The sequence below is a fragment of the Notolepis coatsorum genome (genome assembly GCF_963971535.1).
Source record: "Notolepis coatsorum genome assembly, chromosome: 17".
Classification (NCBI taxonomy): domain Eukaryota; kingdom Metazoa; phylum Chordata; class Actinopteri; order Aulopiformes; family Paralepididae; genus Notolepis; species Notolepis coatsorum.
In genome coordinates, this window is record NC_140181.1 from 68,534,610 (window position 1) to 68,555,293 (window position 20,684).

At 43.6% G+C, this 20,684-nt stretch overlaps 1 protein-coding gene across 1 annotated transcript in view; it reads left to right on the forward strand.

The window, feature by feature from the left end:
• Positions 1 to 20,684, forward strand: part of larp4aa (La ribonucleoprotein 4Aa) — a 64,581-nt gene that overhangs the window by 15,301 nt on the left and 28,596 nt on the right. The window contains exons 3-5 of the mRNA XM_084334018.1: positions 738 to 911; positions 1,019 to 1,100; positions 2,574 to 2,710. Of these exons, the coding sequence (XP_084190144.1) occupies positions 738 to 911; positions 1,019 to 1,100; positions 2,574 to 2,710 (393 nt within the window). The remainder of the gene's footprint in view (positions 1 to 737; positions 912 to 1,018; positions 1,101 to 2,573; positions 2,711 to 20,684) is intronic.

Genomic DNA, 20,684 nt, shown 5'->3' on the forward strand with positions numbered 1-20,684 from the left:
TTTGAACCCAGTAAAATGTACTGGGTTCATTTATTGAAACCAAGTACTGTATGAAATAGTAAACAGTGCAATTACAGGTGGTCACTGGTCATTTCAACGTTTTCAAAGTGAAATCAAGTAACTAGCTCAGTATGCAGCTCAGTATATTAGTAACCCGGCTTGTATTAGGAGGCCGGCTTATAATTGCTTAGCTCAAGAGCGCACCCGGCCATTAATAGAGACCCGGCTTGTATTTGAGACCTGGTTACTATTAGAGGAATTACGGTATGTAGAAATAAACGGTTTGTTCCCTGTTGGGAGTATAAATATAAGCATTTAAAATTAGCCATAGTATGTCTCCATAGCTATAATATAGAATGTATACGATAGGTCTACAAACATCGTTCAAATGGTCTGAAACGCTGGCGCCAGGGAGTAAAGATGGGGAAAACAGCGTGGCAGTCAAGGAGTTAAAGGATATGTTCTCTATTTTTCAAATCAGACCTCATTGAAATGTTTCCCATCATTTATAAGGGTGCATTGCACAACCTCACTGTTCAGTACTGAGAAACCTACCCCTCAGCTGTAGCTCCTTAGTGGGCTTTAAACAGTTTAATTGGACAATCATTTAGGTCTTAAAACGGTGATAAATGTACTTGATTGCTAGCTTTGCCCCCTCCCCTGGTAGAAGTGATGGCCTCTCCTGGTCCTCTCTGTGAATCCTTCTGAACGGCACTCGTGTCGTTCTTTTCGCTCAGGTTATTCTGAGCCGTCGCCCACCGGGTGCAAGCCATACACGGTGGGGTTCCCCGGCCTGGAGGACAGCAGCAGCTCCACGGCGGCAGCTGAGATAGCAGTGAACGGCATGGACCCCCCAGAGCTGGGCTTCACTCCCTCTGCAGAGTCCTCCACAGGCCCTGCAGGTCCCGCAGGTCAGTCATTTTGCACGTAGCCTCAAGGCCATTACTCTGCCCTTTTTCCAGACCGACGTCATAACATTGTTGACCTTTTCTTTTTGGGTGGGTGGTGTTCCCAATAGAGTCCAAAACCGAGGAACAGCCAGTCTCCTCTGAGAACCTGCGCGAGTCCCTGAAGAAAGAGCTGGAATTTTACTTCTCGAGGTAAAGAGCCGAGTCGCCTCTTCCGGGCCTCCCTAGTCGTTTAGTAATGTTAAGTCCTCCCTAGTCGTTTAGTAATGTTAGGTCCTCCCTAGTCGTTTAGTAATGTTAGGTCCTCCCTAGTGGTTTAGTAATGTTAGGTCCTCCCTAGTGGTTTAGGTGGCTTTCTCACTAACCATTCGGGGTCGAATCACAGCCCGATCGCACCAGAAAAGGGTGTGTCAGTCCTACTAACTGAGAACGCTCCCCGTCCCCGGGGACGCTGCTTCGCTCCAAACCTGGACCGCTGAAATAGGTGGTTCTGGGTGCGCGCCAGGGGGAGCGGGGGGCGTGGTGTACGAGCTTGTACCAAAACACGGGAGAGGCTTGCTGTATCAACTAGCGGACACACAACGTCATTACTGTAATGCTTTCATGCTTGCTTGAATTTTGGGCAGATAAAAACATACAGCAACAACTGGACAATACCCACAAAAACTATATTTATGGGCAATTTGGCGAGTTCAGACCTCAACCAAACAAGCATGTTGAGCCTCACGGCTCAGTGGATGAAAACATGAAGCCACGTTACAAAGCACAAGACTTCCTAGCCCCTTCCGTGACTGCGATGTGCAAGCCAGGGGCTTTTGAATACGCAGTCACTCGCAGCTCCATAGTAGCCACTAGCCAGGCTAATTTGGACCACCAAACACTGCTTAAAAGCTCGGGGTGGGTCTGAAATATATCCGATATAAAATATATCCGATATAAAGCCCCTGGCTTGCACATCGCAGTCACGGAAGGGGCTAAAGACTTCCCTGGCTCGCATTAGGCCTCGCAACTTTTTTTTGCCATTGCTATGTCTACGATACATTGGTTTTTTGTTCGAATGCATTTATTTCTATAGACCAGTGGTGCCCAACCAGTCGGCCGGGATCGACCGGTAGATCAATGACATGCAATATAATTGATGCGAGCAATTGGCTAATGTTAGCTTATAACTAGTAATAAATAGGCTAAGCTAACTAGCGTTAGTGATCTCATTCAAGGAGCTAACTAGCGTTAGCTTAGCGTTAACCCTGGAAAACGCTCAAAGCGGACTCCAGTTCCATTCGTGAGAAAATGAGGTGGGTTATATTGACGAGGCTTGACAACAGAGGTTAAAATATAACTTCATATTTATTGGTTATTTGTTTCTTTATATCAGCATCCAGTTTCCACCGCTGTGTTAAAACTCTTCCTGTGTTGACTTTTGAGCGTGACATCATCGCCTACAGCAAGCTTACACGCTCAAAACGCAAACCGTAAACAAAACCGGGAGCGCACCAAGACTGCAGTGTGTACACAAACTAGAGGGGGGAGAGGGAGGGGGGAAGTTCGCACCCAAGGACGGAGCGGAGCTGGTTCGACCCTGAATGGCAGTGAGAAAGCCCCCTTAGTCATGTTGAGTCCCAGACTCCCAGTAGGAGATGGTAATATGCATCTTGTGTCCCTCAGGGAGAACCTGTCTAAGGACCTGTACTTGATGTCCCAGATGGACAGTGACCAGTTTGTCCCCATCTGGACCATCGCCAGCATGGAGGGCATCAAAGTCCTCACCACCGACATGGACCTCATCCTGGACGTCTTGAGATGTAAGTGGTTCCGCTGTGCCCTCATTTTAGTAGCTTCTTCTAATAATTGAATCCTGCCATTCCACTACTATTAATTCTATGGTCATATACTATTATTACCTCCTCTGCCTGTACATCCCCCTCCCCATGCTGCTGACGCCTGAACCTCCCCAAGGGGATTAATAAAGGAACACTTAACTAATGGCACACAGGCAACTTGAGACTCAAAGGGAAGATTTTCACAGATCAGTTTAGTTTTTATTTATTTGTTAGAGAGGGACAACGTACATTAAGGAATATTTTATAAAATGGAATGTAAATGTACCCAATTGTAGCCAAAAGACTATTTTACATTGGTAGTCCCCCTGCCAGAAATAATGGGCTAGTACAATACAAGTTTAAAACACATTAGCAATAACATACATCATTCAACCCTTGCAATATACACAGTTCGTCCCCACATAGTATACACATCAGTGTTCACATCTTGGATTATTTATCAACCAATTCCTAAGATTATACTTGAAGGCGTTGAATGAAATTAACTCCTATGTTCTGTGGGATTTTATTCCACATGCGCTGTTTTTATTAAGAACCTTTTTCATCTGGGGGTCTTTGTGCAGAAATCAACAGCTGTGAAACATGGTAGAATTCTACCAGTAAAAAAAACTGCATAAACGCATCATGCTGACCATGTCATGTTCAGACTGACTACTTGGCTAGTGGGTTTACAACATTGTTACTCTGCAAAAAAGATTTGATCACAAAAAAAACATTGTGCATTGTTACTCGGCTGAAAGAGTTGTACCCTTCCTGCTGACTTGCTGTACAGAACTTGTAAGTCGCTCTGGATAAAAGCGTCAGCTAAATGTCACTAAACGCATGTTAATTTTTGCTGCCCCTGTGGTTTATATCTTCACCTTGCAGTTGCTGCACACTCTTGTCTCACCCCAATCGGTGATGTCCGAGTGCTTCTTTGGTGATACTATTATCAAAGTCTGTATTGGGGGTAAAAAAGAAAATAGGTACTCTTGACATCAGAGATTGGGGTGAGACGGTGTGACAAGAAAAGAGGTACTCTGACATCAGAGATTGGAGTGAGACGGTGTGAAAATATCAGCAAAAAGACATTTTTTAAGTTCCTCTTTAATGCTCATGAAGTAGCGTCGCCTAGTCATGCTCAGCTTTTCCTCAGGTTCTGTGAGCAGTGAGTAAACACCCTACAAAGTGCCCTTCAGCAAGGGCACCTAAACCCCATGTATACTAGTATGTGCCAACCTGCTCCAAGGAATGGTATTTAACCTGAACAGTAGCTACCTATTGTAATGCAGCACAACCGGCAAGTGCTTGCTTGCAATATGTTTAAGGCCATCTGTCCTTGTGCAAATATAAGCCAAGGCCTACCTAATGTGTAGTCTTTTGTGTAGATCAATCAAGAGAGCATGGCGCAAACACTGCCAGCATTAGTGTTATAATTCCCACCCAGTTCTCGCATACTAAGAAATTATATATGCAGTCATGACACTTTAATGAGCTTTGGATAAACAATTCTAAATTGCATTACGCTGTAGTGTGTTTCTCAGCAACTCTGAACAATTTGTTTCATGCGGATTATTACCTACCAATGCAGAGATATGACAGTTTGAGTTGCTTGACATAGAGTCCAAGAGGTCACACAGCTTTATCATTAAGGGAAATGGAACACAAGAATGTAAAAATAGCACCAGATCAGTGCATGTGAGCGGATCGGAGCGTGAGGGGCGCGGAGCGGCCGGTTTTGACGTGAGCGAGGAGTGGGTTTTAAAATGAGTCGGCGCGACGTCCGGAGCGAGAGTTCTCCTCCGCTCCAATCCACTCCAGGTCGCTCACAGTGGTTTAACACTGTTGATGTAATATACATGCAGTACAATGCCAAAGCAACAGATGGCGATGTACAAACATGAAGGCCATTTTCAACCAATGAGAAGGGTGAACCTGTGATATCCTGTTCAGGCTTCACTCCTCCTCCTTCACTCACTCCTGTTAGAAAAAGTATCGACGCCATGCTAACGTTAATGGCAGCGACCATAGCATTGTGGCTCGGCTAGCCTATCATCGCTTAATAGAGCTAGTGAATGGATAAACAACGTTATTTAACATTGCAGAATGGGTACAATTACAATGCGGCTCAATACAAACAATTGTTAAGGCGCCCAGGGGGTGTAGACTGTTGTAGTTTGAGCTAATTTACACCATGCTCCCAAAAAAAAAAAAAAAAACTGCCGAGCGATCTGGCGCGGGGAGCGCTCGATTCAAGGTGAGCGGGGAGCGAGCGGAGAGCGACTTGGGGGCGGGGTCAACATGAGCGATTAGCGGAGCGGACCAAGCTTTAAAGAGCGGATTTCTCGGCCGCGCCGATCCGCTCACGTGGCCTGCACCAGATTAACCCAAATTATTTTTAATTCCAACATACTTTGTTGGATAACCTTTGATAGGCTGGTAATATTGTAATGATAGCTCAGAAATAATTGCGATAATCGATATTGTCATTTTAATTGACACTGATATAATGATGAGTATAACGTGAGAATCTCACTTTATTTTGAAATGACAACCAAAGTTGCTAATTGGTCCCATATGCAACTTTTCCTTTTTGGGAAGTGCAGTTCATATTTCACTTAGTGGAACACATGAGTGCAGGTGAAATCCAATGGCTCATTAAAACAAAGATTCATTTATGTAATCTATTTTAATTATATTTTGACATATTGCGCTGGTATTGCTTATCTTTCGTTTCTATTCGTTGAGCAGGCCAGGCAGGCATGTCTAACTACAACCTGTAAGAATGTTCCCTGACTGGAATAGGCAACTGGTAACTTTGCATAGTCTAAAAAGAAAAGTTATCCTCTGTCGAAACGGTGCTCAGAGCTGAAACAACACATTCATTTTGAAGACTATTGCCTACTCAACCATTCAAGAAAATGGCAAAATGAAGCTCTGTGCAGCACATTCCTTTTTAAGAAGCACAATTTGGGGTAAAAGAGGCACAATAAGGGAGATGATGATGAGGGAGAGAGAGAGAGAGAGAGAGACTGTCAGCCACTAATGCAGAGGATGGAGGGAGAGTCATTACTACTGTGTCATCCCGAGTCTGATGCGTGACCAAAAACACTGCCTCTCCTGACGGCTTTTCAGCACTTAGATAAAAACGTCTGTATGGGCTAAACTCAAAATGTTCCCACACCAGAGCTGTGGAATGCGACTTTGAAACCAAGTCCCATTTATTCTTCCAAACTCTGGCTAGAATTATGCTTTTGTGAAAAACAGCCTCCCTTGAGTAACAACACATTATCTTCACTTGAGGTTCTGTGTGTGTGTGAGAGAGGGGGGCGGGGGCTGTGTAGAGCTACCTGAGCCCCGCCTCTGACAGACGTGGACAGAAGCAGCGCGACTAGTTGTGATAGTAGGTGATGGAGTGTTCGAGATTGGCGAGGCGGATGCAGATCTGTGCAGTTTTTACTACAGGCTTGCCAATCGCGTTGCATGGCGGTTAGAATGTTGTCCGACTTGCTCTGGTAATCTGACTAGGTGAGCCGTGGAAATCTCACGGGAGCGAGCCACGCACAGAGTCTTCAGAGCGAGGCGCCACAGTACCTCTCCAGCGACTGCTCGACGCAAATGCATGATGGGGAAACTACTTGCTATCGTTGCGCAAAGCGCCCATTGGCTCAGAAAAGAGGAAGTTATGAGACGTATGATTGATTGATTGAAAACTTTATTAACAGATTGCAGAATGGGTACAATACATGAATACAGTAGTACAGCTCAATACACACAATCAGGGTCCCCCATTTTCAATTCATCATAACATACATGATAGACAGTACTGTTACATCTAGACATTTATGACATACCAGATCTACAAATATACAGTACTGTTTAGGAGTACAAAAATAGTCTAAAAAGAGTATATACATTTGAGGGGGAAGAAACTGTACATTGGACGAGGTTGGGTAGGCGGGGTGCGGGGAACTGTACATTGGATTATTGACTAAACCTTACTTGGTCCCAAGAAGTGGGTCTTGTGTATTTAAGCATTACATCACGCGCAGGAGTGGTTTGTGACCAATAAACCATGCCTAGGGGGCTCGACCCCCCTAGGCATGGTTTATTGGTCACAAATCACGACTACAAGTGGTGTAAAGCTTTTATACAACTGCCAGATTCATCCAACCTTATTTCTATACAATAAACACACATTAATCGAAGATTTATTGAAAAAACCATCCGCCAGAAAAAGTAGTTCCCACAACTACAAAAAAGACAAGTTGCCTCCATGTGGAAGCAGCTTGAAGTGCATCCAACCAAACTAACACATCCAACTGTGTATTATTGGAATGATTGAGAGAAGTTGCCTCAGGTGGAAGCAGCTTGAAGTGCATCCAACCAACTAACACATCCAACTGTGTATTATTGGAATGATTGATTGAAAATTTTATTACCAGATGCAGAATGGGTACAATACAGTACGGCTCAATACACACAATTGTTAAGGGAATGCAGACCTACTTTCCATAGAACTTCATTCTTAGATGCTTCTATATAAAGTAGGTAAAACAAATTAAAACGTTTTCTTTGCCCTATAGGAAAAAAACGTTTTCTTCGCCCTATTTTTTTATTTATTTCTTTTAGCCTAAACTTAACCAGTTGGAAACCAGGGGTACAGTAATAAAATTAGCAATCAATCAATCAATTCAATAGACCATGCTCACTTAAAACAGCGCTGCTTCTCTCTCAGTCTGACTCCCCCGCTGTTGCAGACAGGAGTGTGTGTGTGCGTGCGTGTGTGTATGTGTGTGTGTGTGTGTGTGTTTGTGGGTACGCCAGCGTCGGACAGTGTGAGAGAGAACGCTGCAGTCAGTAGAAAGTAGGAAGGAAGAAATTTAAATCAATCAATTAATCAATCAATCCGCGATTTTTCTTTTGTTCTAGATTGACTCAAGACCCATCAATTACATCATCCAACATTGTTTAAAGGACTAACACATTCCCCTTGACAGAATCGCTTCATATTTAGTCGTTATGGTGCTTTCAACATAACCATTTGTTGTCCGCGATCTTGTTTTCTCCCGGAGTGAGCCGGGGAGTGATATGTGATTCGGTTGTGGGCGGGTCCTGAGCCCAGGACCGTGGATTGTTGCCAATAAAGACGTGTAAATGGCCAATCAGAATCGAGAAATTTGCATGCCGTTGTATAATATTGGGTTAGGACATTTACTGTACATTGGAGGGGGTTGGGTTAGGACATTTACAGTTTCTGGACTGTTTCTATCATCGGAATTAAATAATTATAATGATGATAAATACGATAATTACGTTTTGCATTTATAGTCATGACTCAATGAGCAATCTGAGCATTACCGATCTATGTACAGTACTTCTCTAAGTATACTCTATATATAATTCTGTTTTGCCTCAATATACAGTATATATATATATTAGGGGTGTAACTGTACGTGTATTCGTCCCGCGGATCTACGGTACGGCCGTCACGGTGCGGTACGCGCACCCATGCGACGAATATGCTCCACAGCGCAAACATACCCACATGCAGGCACTCACGAGGTCTGTGTGAGAACAGCGCGCGTGGCCGGGCAGACTGTATTTTTTTTTTTACCTTTATTTTTTAGCGTTTATCGCTTTTCTGGTCAAGCATGACCGACAGATACAGGGTGAAACGGGATATAGAGCAGGGGAAGACATTCGGCAAATGCCGGCGGGTCCGGGAATCGAACTCGGAGTCAACCAGATCCGTGACGCAGCACGGTTTTCCCCGACGCAGAAATAGCGCCGAGATATGCGGTGAGCTACTGGAGCCCCCCCAGACTGTATTCTTAACCCAAACGGTGCATGCTTCCGCGTTCCCGTTTTGCGCTCTGATTGGCCACTGATGTTTCTGGTCGCACCAATCGTGTGACGGCAAGTTCTTTCCCCGGTTAAGCTTAGGCACTCTTTCGAAGTTGGTTAAGGTTAGAGTTTGTCTTAGAGCATGGCGATAGAACAGTTAGGGTTTGCTGCTGGTCGAGGCGGAAATGGGCGTGTCACGCGATTGGGCGCACATGTCACATGACCAGAAACGTCAGTGACCAATCAGATTCGCAAAACGCATGAACCGTTTGGGTTAAGAATAGACGCGGCCGGGCACACCGAGCTCAGACTGCCTATTGCTTAATAACAGCGGAGCAGTATTTGTATTTGTATTTATTGGTTTAAAATACAGAGACAGTGCATATTAAGGAACATTTGACTGTAAATAGAGATTAGAATAGAATAGAGTGCTGCCGTTGCTTCCGCGTTTTCCCTGATTGGCTGCGACACGCCCCGCGGCAGGCGCGGCAACCGCAGAGCGGAGCGGCAGAGCTTGCGGCATTATGTAACCGCCCTAATCCGCCATGATTTTCATTCGAAGCTCAGCTCACCTGGCAGCGCAGCGGTCCTGCGGTCCGTTGTTGACAAGTTCGAATCCCATCAATTTTTTTTTTTAACGTGTATTCTTTCGCCGGTTAAGGTTAGGCATGGTTAAGGTTAAGGTTGGGCATTGTTTCGGAGTTGGTTATGGTTAGAACGGTTAAGTTTAGGCGCTGTTAACACTTTGGCTGCCATGGGTTAAATTAATGATATACCATAGATTGCCAGCGCTATTTGTCTATGGAGAACGTCCCCTTCTTTGCAGGGCTATAACTTTTTAAATTCTATTGCTACATTGCCATTATTAGGGCCCATTCAAAGTCCTATATGTATTGTTCATTGTGTAGCAACGTTAAACTTTTTCATTCACATATTCATAGTAAAGTATGGTCTAATGTATAAGTATGTTTTCATCTCTTTCTGCAACTTTCTCCAGAACGTGATATATAGCCCCAAATGCATTATATTGATGATGAAATACAGTTTGATGGCAATCAGCGCGATATAAAAAATTCCAACTAGACGTACTTCTAGAAGTTACTACACGTCATCTGATGTTGACCGGATGGGCGAGGGGGCGTTTATAATTCCGTGGGCAGCGTTATACCAATCATCTAATGTGGGTCAAATGTTGATAAAAGCAGTTAGTATCGAAGATGGTAACGTTACACGCTGAAACTCACCCCAGTCTCCGCGCGCCGTTGGGCGATCATCGTCGAGTAGAAATTTTATCATTATGGGATATATTATTACCCGGTCCATCTCCAGCTTGTATAATGGTATATACGTCCAAATCATGTTGTTTATCGAGTTATTGGCAATCGATCGCTATGTAGAGTGACGAGCTAGAGTGCCGGAACCTATCCCGAGTGGCCGGAAGCAATAGGGCCGACCAGCAAAACCTCTACTGCGCTTCCTGTTAAGCAGTTGCGCCGATCGGCCACCAGATGGCGCTCCTGAACCGCCAGAGAGCTCAGTGGGTCCTGCTGGTGAATCTCAGGCCAGCGGAGGGGGAATATGAATCCGATTCCAGATTTTTGAAATATTGATATAAGGACGCTGTACAGCGTCCCCCGGCAACTTTAGCATCGCCAGCAAAGACGTTGTAAATCGTTTTTAGGCAGTCAAAGTGTTAAGGAGCTGGTTAAGGTTAGCGTTTGTCTTAGAGAATGGCAATAGACAGCCTATTTCCGCACTGCCGCTCTCCCGCGTTGCCGCGGTCACATGGTCAAATTGTCACATTCTTGCACTCCTCCGCTGTTAGAAAGCAACACGCGCTCAGACTTCAGAGCAGCGAAAGTGCATGGAGGTGAGGCACATTTACGGAACAGCTGCAAGGTCATTACTAGGCTTGGGCGGTATTACGGTATACCAGGGTATTTAGAAATCCAGACGTTTTTTTTCAATACCGTCAAAATCGCAGATGCGTTTCAGTTTCTATTACACTGAAACAAGAGTTTTGACAGGGACGGCATTGGTTGTAGTGCACACACGGGCCGGCACGTGCCAGCAGAGGACGAGACCAGTCCTCACTAGTGGAGCGAGCACACGCAGAGCTGGTTGTCTACACACCGGAGTAGGGGTGGACGGTATACGGTATAAACGGTATGAATTTGCTCTACGGTATGGATTTTGACTATACCGTGTAACCGGTAGTGCAGCTCTAAAATAGCAATGACGTCATGTAACCACAGCGCGACTATTTCACTCGCATTTGCCCCTAAAAATAGATAGAATTAGTCATAGATAATAGATATGTGCGAACTGGAAAAAGTTATTTAGGAGGCTTCGCGCAGTGGGCGTGCCAGCCCCTCCCGCACGCATGTAAACACGGGTCTAGTAGTCTAGTGGGACGGGACACGGCACACGGGGGGACGGCGGCGTCTCCCTGAGCTAACGTTAGCTTAGCTACCGTTACAAAATGACCCAGTCAACTATTCACTTTTAGTTTAATACATGATGAGGCATTGTCTAACCGAACGGTATCTAGTCGGCCAGCTACCGATAGCTCCTGACATCAACAAACGCTCCATCAAGTCTAGTAGAGACGTGTATGATAGCTCCGTTAGCTGTTAGCTCACGTTAACGCAAGTTAGTTCACCGTTCAAAACGAAATGTCCCATTGAACTAAATAATTCACTGAGGCGTTGTATTAACGTTATATATCCGGCTAGCAGTAGCTACAGATAGCTCCTGATATCAATGTCTTATAAGTTATAACACTGATTCGATGCATATTCGAGCTGAGGGCTTGCTAACGTTATACCAATACAATAGGGTCCAGGTGCAGCGCCGGAGAATCCTGGCCGTAGCTCTGCTCGAGGCTACTCGAGTATAGGTCCAGGTGCAGCTCCGGAGAATCCTGGCCGTAGCTGGAGGCTACTAGAGTACACACAGACAGTGGAGCTTGTTGCATGGTGGCGATGTCTCGCAGATAATACAAGTACAAGTCTAATTATATAATATATATATTTTATAAAAAAAATAAAAAATTATATAAAATAAAAAAAAAATTATCAAAAACGATGATACCGTGATATATACCGTTACCGTCTATGCTTCAAATTATACCGTGATATACATTTTAGACCATACCGTCCACCCCTACACCGGAGTGGTGGAAATTAAATGAGACACGCTTACTGTTGCTGGTGCTGCGGGCTAACTGGCTAGTGGCTACCGTTCTGAGAGCTAACGTCGGGACCTGGCTGGTGCTGGGCTAACTAATGTGGCTATCGTACTGAGAGCTAACGTCGGGACCTGGCTGGGCTAACTAACTAACGTGGCTATCGTACTGAGAGCTAACGTCGGGACCTGGCTGGTACTGGGCTAACTAACGTGGCTATCGTACTGAGAGCTAACGTCGGGACCTGGCTGGTGCTGGGCTAACTAACGTGGCTATCGTACTGAGAGCTAACGTCGGGACCTGGCTGGTGCTGGGCTAACTAACGTGGCTATCGTACTGAGAGCTAACGTCGGGACCTGGCTGGTGCTGGGCTAACTAACGTGGCTATCGTACTGAGAGCTAACGTCAGGACCTGGCGGGTGCTGGCCAGAGCCATGTATTATTTTTGATTTATTTTTGATCTTTTTTTTCCTCCGTTTTTCTCCCATCCCAATGTTAGTCGTTATGACGATTCCCAATCCCCTTCCTGGTTGCTGCGCACCTACCCCCCACAGTCGGTCTGGGATAGTGGAGGCTATCGCGTGCTTCCTCCGACACACGTGTAGCCAATCAACCGCTTCTTTTCACCTGGCAGCGTGGACTCTCACTGAGAGGGTGTAACGTGTGGAAGGATCACACTACCCCCCTTAGATCCTCGCTGAGCAGGCGCCCCGACCGAACTGTAGGAGTCGCTGTTTACAACGACCAGGACCCACCCACCAGCTTTCCCACCCCTAACACTGCCAATTGTGTTAGTATGAACGACCAGCCAAGCTGATAGCAATGTGGAGAGCTGGGCTCGAACCCAGCGTCTCCTGCATTGGTGGTGAGCGCCTTGCCCACTACACCACCTAGCCGCCCAGAGCCATGTATTCTGACTCTGGTGCTGGCTAACTAACGTGGCTATCGTTCTGTGATTTGTTTACCTGGTAACACGGGTTGCTAAGGAATAGGTTTGAGGTTGAAAAAACGGCCCTAATGTCAACGTGTTTCAATATAAGCTTTATGTATGGTGATAACAAGTATATTGTGAAATATAAGTGAAACTTAGCAAGGATAAGTTTAAAGGGGCAGTAGGCAAGTGGATGCCTGAACACAGAATGACACCAGTATCACTAATTACCACGGCAAGCCTATAGAAAATTATTCTATTTAACCCATTACCTGCCAAAATCGCTGTTCAGCGTTATTGCCAGCCATTCGTTGTCTGCCAATATTTCTGTACAGCGTGTTTCAAGTTCATATTTCATATTTTCGTCATGGAATTCATATTTCACCCACGGAGCCTTGTCATATGCTGCGGGAGCCATCACAACTCTGCAACGCTTCAATACCGCCACCTGGTGGCCGATCGGCGAGTTGCCAAACCGGAAATGCCCGTTTCAGCTCGGTCCGTCCCCTAATTCCGTCCGGCCACTCGTTTATCGTCCCGGGACTCAATCCACACACCGTGGACATGGATCGTTGCCATAACTCAATAAACAACATGATTTGGGCGTATATTAGTATTATACAAACCGGAACTGGATCGCCTCGATCCCCACCACATAACTGGGATCTGTTTGTTCCACTCTCATCGCCCAACGGTACGAGGAGACGACGTGAGTTTCAGCGTTTTTTTTTATCATTTTCGATACAAACTGCTCTGATCAATATATCACCCATACTACATAAATCATTTAACGTCGGTCACGGAATTATAAACGACCCCCCCCCCCCCCCCCCCTCCGTTCACCCGCAGATGGATCAGTCATAACGTTTAGCACCATGTACAGTTTAAATTTTTAATATAGCATGGATCGGTATCAAACTGCATTTGATAATCTAATATATGCATTTATGCCTATATCACGTTCTATGAAATACTGCAGAAAACGATAACAATATTTATACTCTAGACGGTATTTTCGTATGAATGTGTGAATGAAAAAGTTAAACGTTCCTACATCCTGAACGATAGATAATTGATGTTGAATGGGCCATAGTAATGTCAATTTAGCAATACAATTTAAAAAGTTATAGCCCTGCAAATAAGGTGAACATCTCCATAGACAAATAGCGCTGGCAGAGAATGGTTTAGGATGATCAAAGTGGTGGCAGAGAATGGGTTAATAATAATAATAATAATTATCATAAATATAATATAAAAAAAATATAAAACATTTTAACTTTTATTTTTTTATTATTAACACTTTGATCGCCATGGGTTAAATTCATAATTTACCATCCCTCGCCATCTCTATTTGTCTATGGAGAAGTTCCCCTTCTTTGCAGGGCTATAACTTTTTAAATTCTATTGCTAAATTGCCATTATTATGGCCCATTCAATGTCCTATATGTATTGTTCAGGGTGTAGCAACGTTAAACTTTTTCATTCACATATTCATACTAAAATATGGTCTAAAGTATAAGTATGTTTTTATCGTTTTCTGCAGCTTTCTTCAGAACGTGATTTATAGCCCTAAATGCATTATATTGATGATCAAATACAGTTTGGTAGGAATCTGTGCGAGATAAAAAATGTCAACTGGATGTGCTTCTAGGAGTTACTACATATCATCTGATGATGACCGGATGGGCGGGGGATCGTTTATAATTCCGTGGGCAGCGTTAGATGATTCATCCAGAGTGGGTCATATGTTCATCATAGCAGTTTATATGGAACACGTTAGAATATAACTAGGGATGCACCGATATGAAAATTGGCCGCCGATACCGATACCGATTGTTCAACTAACACTATCGGCCGATACCGATACCGATATTTGTATATAAGTATTTGTAAATATATATATATATTTTTTTATTAATATATATATATTTTTTAATGAAACTACTGTATATTTGTATGTGTGTTTGTATTTGTAGGCCTCTTTACTTACTTAAAAAAAGGAAACATCAAGAAATATGTTTATGGTATCACTATCTCTCTCCCAGTATTGTCTTGCGGCCTGCAGAGGGATACTATTTTCTCAACCAGAGCTTTCAACCAATGCAATGGAACCATTCTTGCGGCCTGCAGCGGGATACTATTCTCTCAACCAGAGCTTTCAACCAATGCAATGGAACCATTTTGATTGACAGTCGATTCGGCCAATTACGCCACACCGCTAGCACCCACCTCCTGCTGTCCTTACCACCAATCGGCAAGCGTTTATAAATTTTTCTACTTCCGGGCATGCCGCCATTGTTCTGTTTGCGAGAGCACTGCAGAAGAACACACTTAACGTAGCTGCCCGGTCCGGCGCCCGCCGACCGGCGGTCCACAGCATGACCAAATGAGACATAATGATTTTACTGAAACAAATGTTATAATAAAACAAAGCCTTTCTATACATTTGTCTGGTTGAAAACTTTATTAACAGATTGCAGAATGTGTAGTTGGGTACGGAATGAGCAACGGAATGGAACCGAGCTATGAACGGACTAACGGAGTAATGCCTTGTTTACAGCTATCTTCGGGTAAATAATATGCTTGTTATTGAACGTGTAACACTTCATTTTAACAGCAGATACTTTCTTAAATGCCATCTTCCCGAGAGAGGGTGTTGACGGGGAGTTGTGTTATTAATAGCATTGAACAGCTAACCGAAAGCTAGCGTTAACTATTGTTAAAGGTTTAGCCATAACGTTACCTTGGCTAAAGTTGGGGCTATTAATAATGCAGCAATAATGGCTGCAGACCTGCAAGCAAAGTACAGCAAGTTGACAAAGGAGTATTCCAACGCAAATCACATTTTCACCAGTAACGTTGGTCTTGCATCTCCCGGTAGCTAATGAACGGACTCGGAGTAATGCCTTGCTGCTATGGGTAATAATAATATGCTGATGTTATTGTCCGTGTAACACTAACTATATAACGCTAATGCCACAAAACGAATGCCTTGTTAATCATAAGTACTAGTTACTTTGATGCAGTAGCTTGTGTGTGTGTGTGGGGGACGGCGGGCGTTGTGCACTGCAGGTAGGTCGCGAGTGAATTATTTTTTTTTGCCTTTTGACGCTACACAAATTGATGGGTATTTATCGGCGACTGCTATCGGCACATTTGAGCTTATAGGCCGATAGCAGTCAACAAGGCACTTATCGGCCGATACCGATACCCGACCGATATATATGTGCACCCCTAAATATAACGCTGAATCTTACCTTGGCTTCCTCGCGCCGCTGGCAGATGAGCGTGGAACAGAATTTTTTCTATTATGGGATGGAGAAATGCCCGATCCATTTCCAGGTTGTATAATAGTATATACGTCCAAATCATGTTGTTTTTTCGAGTTATTTGCACCGATCGATGTTCACTGTGTCAAGACGGAGTCTCTCTCTAACGATAGCGAGTGCCCGGACCACATATGGATGAGCACTACCGGTTCAAAGGGTCATTTCCGGTTGGTGATCGGCCACCAGATGGCGCTAGAGAGTTGAGTGGAGCTTTGCAGTGTGTCTCAGGGCTCCGGAGGGGAAATATGATTTCGATCACAGATTTTTTAAATATTGACATCAAAGACGAGTTACGGCGTCTTCGGCAGAATGAGCATGGCTAGGAATGACGTCTTAACTCGTCATCGCCGATCATAGTGTTAATAATTATTATAAATATTTTTTTTCTGTTGTACCGAACCGTGACCCCAATACTGAGGTACGTACCGAACCGTGGCTTCTGTGTAACGTTACACCCCTAATATATATATATATTGATGCAAAACAGAATTATTCAGCAGTGTGTGCGTGCGCGCTGCGGTGGGCAGGAGCGCACAACAAGATGGTATAATATATGGTATATGAATACAGTCTATTCCACTATAGCAGGTAGGGGTGCACCGATATGAAAATTGGCCACCGATACCGATACCGATTGTTCAACTAACACAATCGGCCGATACCGATACCGATACCGATAATTGTGGCAAAAAATAAGTATTTTTAATTTGTTTTAATATTTTTTTTAATTTTTTTTTTAATTTTTTTTTAATTTTTTTAGTGAAACTACTGTATATTTGTATGTGTGTTTGTATTTGTAGGCCTCTTTACTTACTTAAAAAAGGAAACATCAAGAAATATGTTTATGGTATCACTGATCCCTCTCCCAGTATCGTCTGGCGGCCTGCAGAGGGATACTATTTTCTCAACCAGAGCTTTCAACCAATGCAATGGAACCATTCTGGCGGCCTGCAGCGGGATACTATTCTCTCAACCAGAGCTTTCAACCAATGCAATGGAACCATTTTGATTGACAGTCGATTCGGCCAATTACGCCACACCGCTAGCACCCACCTCCTGCTTACCACCAAGCGAATATTCATTTTTCTACTTCGGGGCATGCCGCCATTGATCTGCTTGTGAGAATGCGAGTCAAACTCAGAACCACAACAAGCTAATAAGTTAGCTGCCCGGCAGTGCCCGCCGACCAGCGCGCTCCACAGGATGGCCAAACGAGACACAATGATTTTACTGCAACAAATGTTATAATAAAACAAAGCCTTTCTATACATTTGTCTGGTTGAAAACTTTATTAACAGATTGCAGAATGTGTAGTTGGGTACGGAATGAGCAACGGAATGTAACCGAGCTATGCACGGCTTGCTTGCTATCTTCGGGTAAATACTATGCTGATGTAATTGAACGTGTAACTAACTATAATAACGTTAATGCCACAAAACGAATGTTTGTGTCATTTTAACAGCAGATACTTTCTTAAATGCCATCCTCCCGACAGAGCGGTGTTGATGGGGAGCTCTGATGGATTCGCTTGGTTGTGTTATTACATTAGCATTGAACAGCTAACCGAAAGCTAGGGTTAACTAATGTTAATGTTTAGCCATAACGTTACGTTGGCTAAAGTTGGGGCTATTCTTAATCCAGTAATAATGGCTGCAGACCTGCAAGCAAAGTACAGCAAGTTGGCAAAGGAGTATTCCAACGTAAATCACATTTTCACCAGTAACGTTAGTCGTCTGCCTCCCGGCTATGAACGGACTCGGAGTAATGCCTTGCTGCTATGGGTAATAATAATATGCTGATGTTATTGTCCGTGTAACACTAACTATATAACGTTAATGCCACAAAACGAATGCCTTGTTAATCATAAATAGTAACTTTGATGCAGTAGCTTGTGTGTGTGTGGGGCGGACGGCGGGCGTTGTGCAGGTAGGTCGCGAGTGAATTTTTTTTTTTTTGTCTTGACGCTACACAAATGGATGGTTAGTTATCGGCGACTGCTATCGGCACATTTGAGCTTATCGGCCGATAGGCCGATAGCAGTCAACAAGGCACTTATCGGCCGATACCGATACCCGACCGATATATCGGTGCACCCCTAATAGCAGGTATATAGTGTGCTGTGTGATGACCATATATTTGAATCTAATCAAATTTTGCACACAGCCCTCACATTATAATGAGCTGGACAGGTGTGTATGTCTGTGTGGTAACGTGAACGCGATATCTGCCATGCGAGACTAGGCGAGAGGCCGCAGTCAAATCTGAAGTGTCCGACGTTCTGACTCCTCCCCCAGCTGCACTCGGCTACTCTGGTCTACTTTCGAGGCGAGCCGAAATCAATCTCGACCACGCCTATTGTGATATTCAACAAATGCGCATGTAAACACAATTTTCAAGGTCGGATAGATTATGGATTAAGATTATGTCCATATATCATACGATACAACGATAATGTTATCGCAACAGGCCTCTCTGCACATACAGACATTACAAGCATTGTTAGGAAAATAACAATGGGTTATAGCATGATTAATTTACCTTGAAATGTTTGACATATTAGGGCTTGTGGCTTTAGATGTTTCAGCCTTTGATTAAAATGACAAAATAAATATAGGTTATATACAGGCCTATAGGCTATTAAGTTTATATCACTAACACACAAACACACTTTGAGCTACTGTAGTGCATGATGTTTGATGAGTTCTGCGCGTCAGACAATTTGTTCCTTCAAATCGATACATATTATTGTTGATGGCCACAATAATATGTAAACATAATTTTTTTTGCAACATAGTAATTTATTTTCACTAACTAATAGTTTTATTTACTACATTATTGAAAAGTGATGCTATAGGTTGTAGTTAGGGCTGGGCGATATGGCCTAAATATGATATCACGATATTTTCTGACCTTTGGGCGATACACGATACACATCACGATGTTTTTCTTTTTTACCCCAAACAATTCATTATGAGGCTTACCAAGACAGTATTTGATTTTGCAAGCTAACATTAAAGACAAAATAAAATACCCATGCATTTAGCATTTTTATATTATATATTAGATTTAGATTATTAGATTATATATTGCATATATTTAGCAATGAGATATTATATGATTTAGATATGAAATATGATGAATTGAAAATGGGGGACCCTGATGTAAACAAGACTAAAGTCTTTCTCTGGTCTGCATCCCCTTAACAATTGTATGTATTGAGCTGTACTGTACCCATTCTGCAATATGTTAATAAAGTTTTAAATCAATCAATCAATCAATCAATAAATAGCATTTTAATGAAACTACTGTATATATGTATGTCTCTAAATGTTTTGATGAATTGAAAATGGAGGACCCTTATGTAAAAAAGTCGAAAGTCTTTTTCTGGTCTTCATCCTCCTGTACTGTATTGTACCCATTCTGCAACCCTTTAACAAAGTCTTCACTCATTCATTCTGACGGAAACATATAATTTTGATTGACAGTCGAGTCTGCCAATTACGTCACAGCGCTTGCACCCGCCCTGCTGTTCTTAGCACCAATCGGCAAGCTCCTAGTTTTTTACTTCCTGAATGTCCTGTGGCTGAACAACGTCAACAAAGCTACTAACGTTAGCTCCCCGCGGCCGTCGAGTAGGAGACCAGTGCTCAACAGGATGACTAAATGAGGCATAATGATTTTACTACAACGAATGTTATAATAAAAGCCTTTCCATACATCTGTCTGATTGAAAACTTTATTAACAGACCGCGGAATGGGCATATCTCAGCACGGGCTGAGATATGAACGAGTAACGTGTGGACAGATTGACGCGACACAATCCTCTTGGGCAAAACATCACGATGTCCACGATACGTTGAAAAAGTGTATCGTTAATGAACTGTACCCGATATTTATATAATATCGTCATATCGCCCAGCCCTAGTTGTAGTCGTCCCTGCCTCCCAGCTGACCAATCCAGGCTGTCACTCAGTGAAGCTCTTGCATCGAGGAGGCGGGAGCTAGCAAGACAAAATCCTGGGGTCGCAGCCTGGGTTTCTTTCAAACCCCCTGTACATCAAAATAAAGCTTAGAAACTAGTTTTGAGCTGTAACCGTTTATAAAATCAACCTTTTTACTGTGTATTTCAGTCAATAGTCATCCATTTTAAGTTGTAACAATGCTGTGTGCATCAGCCATATGTCTTGGCTCTCAAATAAATACGAAATCCAGTCCAGTCAAGGGATAATAAGACGTTGCCAGATTTAGAAACTCATATCCACCCCCTATCTCCCTGTCTCCGGCTGTCCCTGAGCAACGACCGGAGTGTTGAATGTCCCGTGACTAAGACGGGGAGGACGTGACCCTCTTTGCGCCGCCCCTGTGCCTCAAATAGATCCGCTATCAACTCTATCTTTAATCTTTCAAAATGTACAGTTGCTATTGCATGCACTCATCTGTGTTTCACCACACACGAGTGCATGCTTACCAACTGTCCGTCTGCAACACTACTATCACCAACATCTAAGAAGGGAGATCCCCCCCTTGAATGGCCCTTCTAAGGTTTCTCTCCTCCACACTGCCTGTGGAGCTTTTTTCCCTATTGTTAGGTTTAGTGAGTGTTTCCTTACCTTCGCGTGGGGTATGTCTGGGAGTGCTTGCATTCTTTCATTTATTTGCATT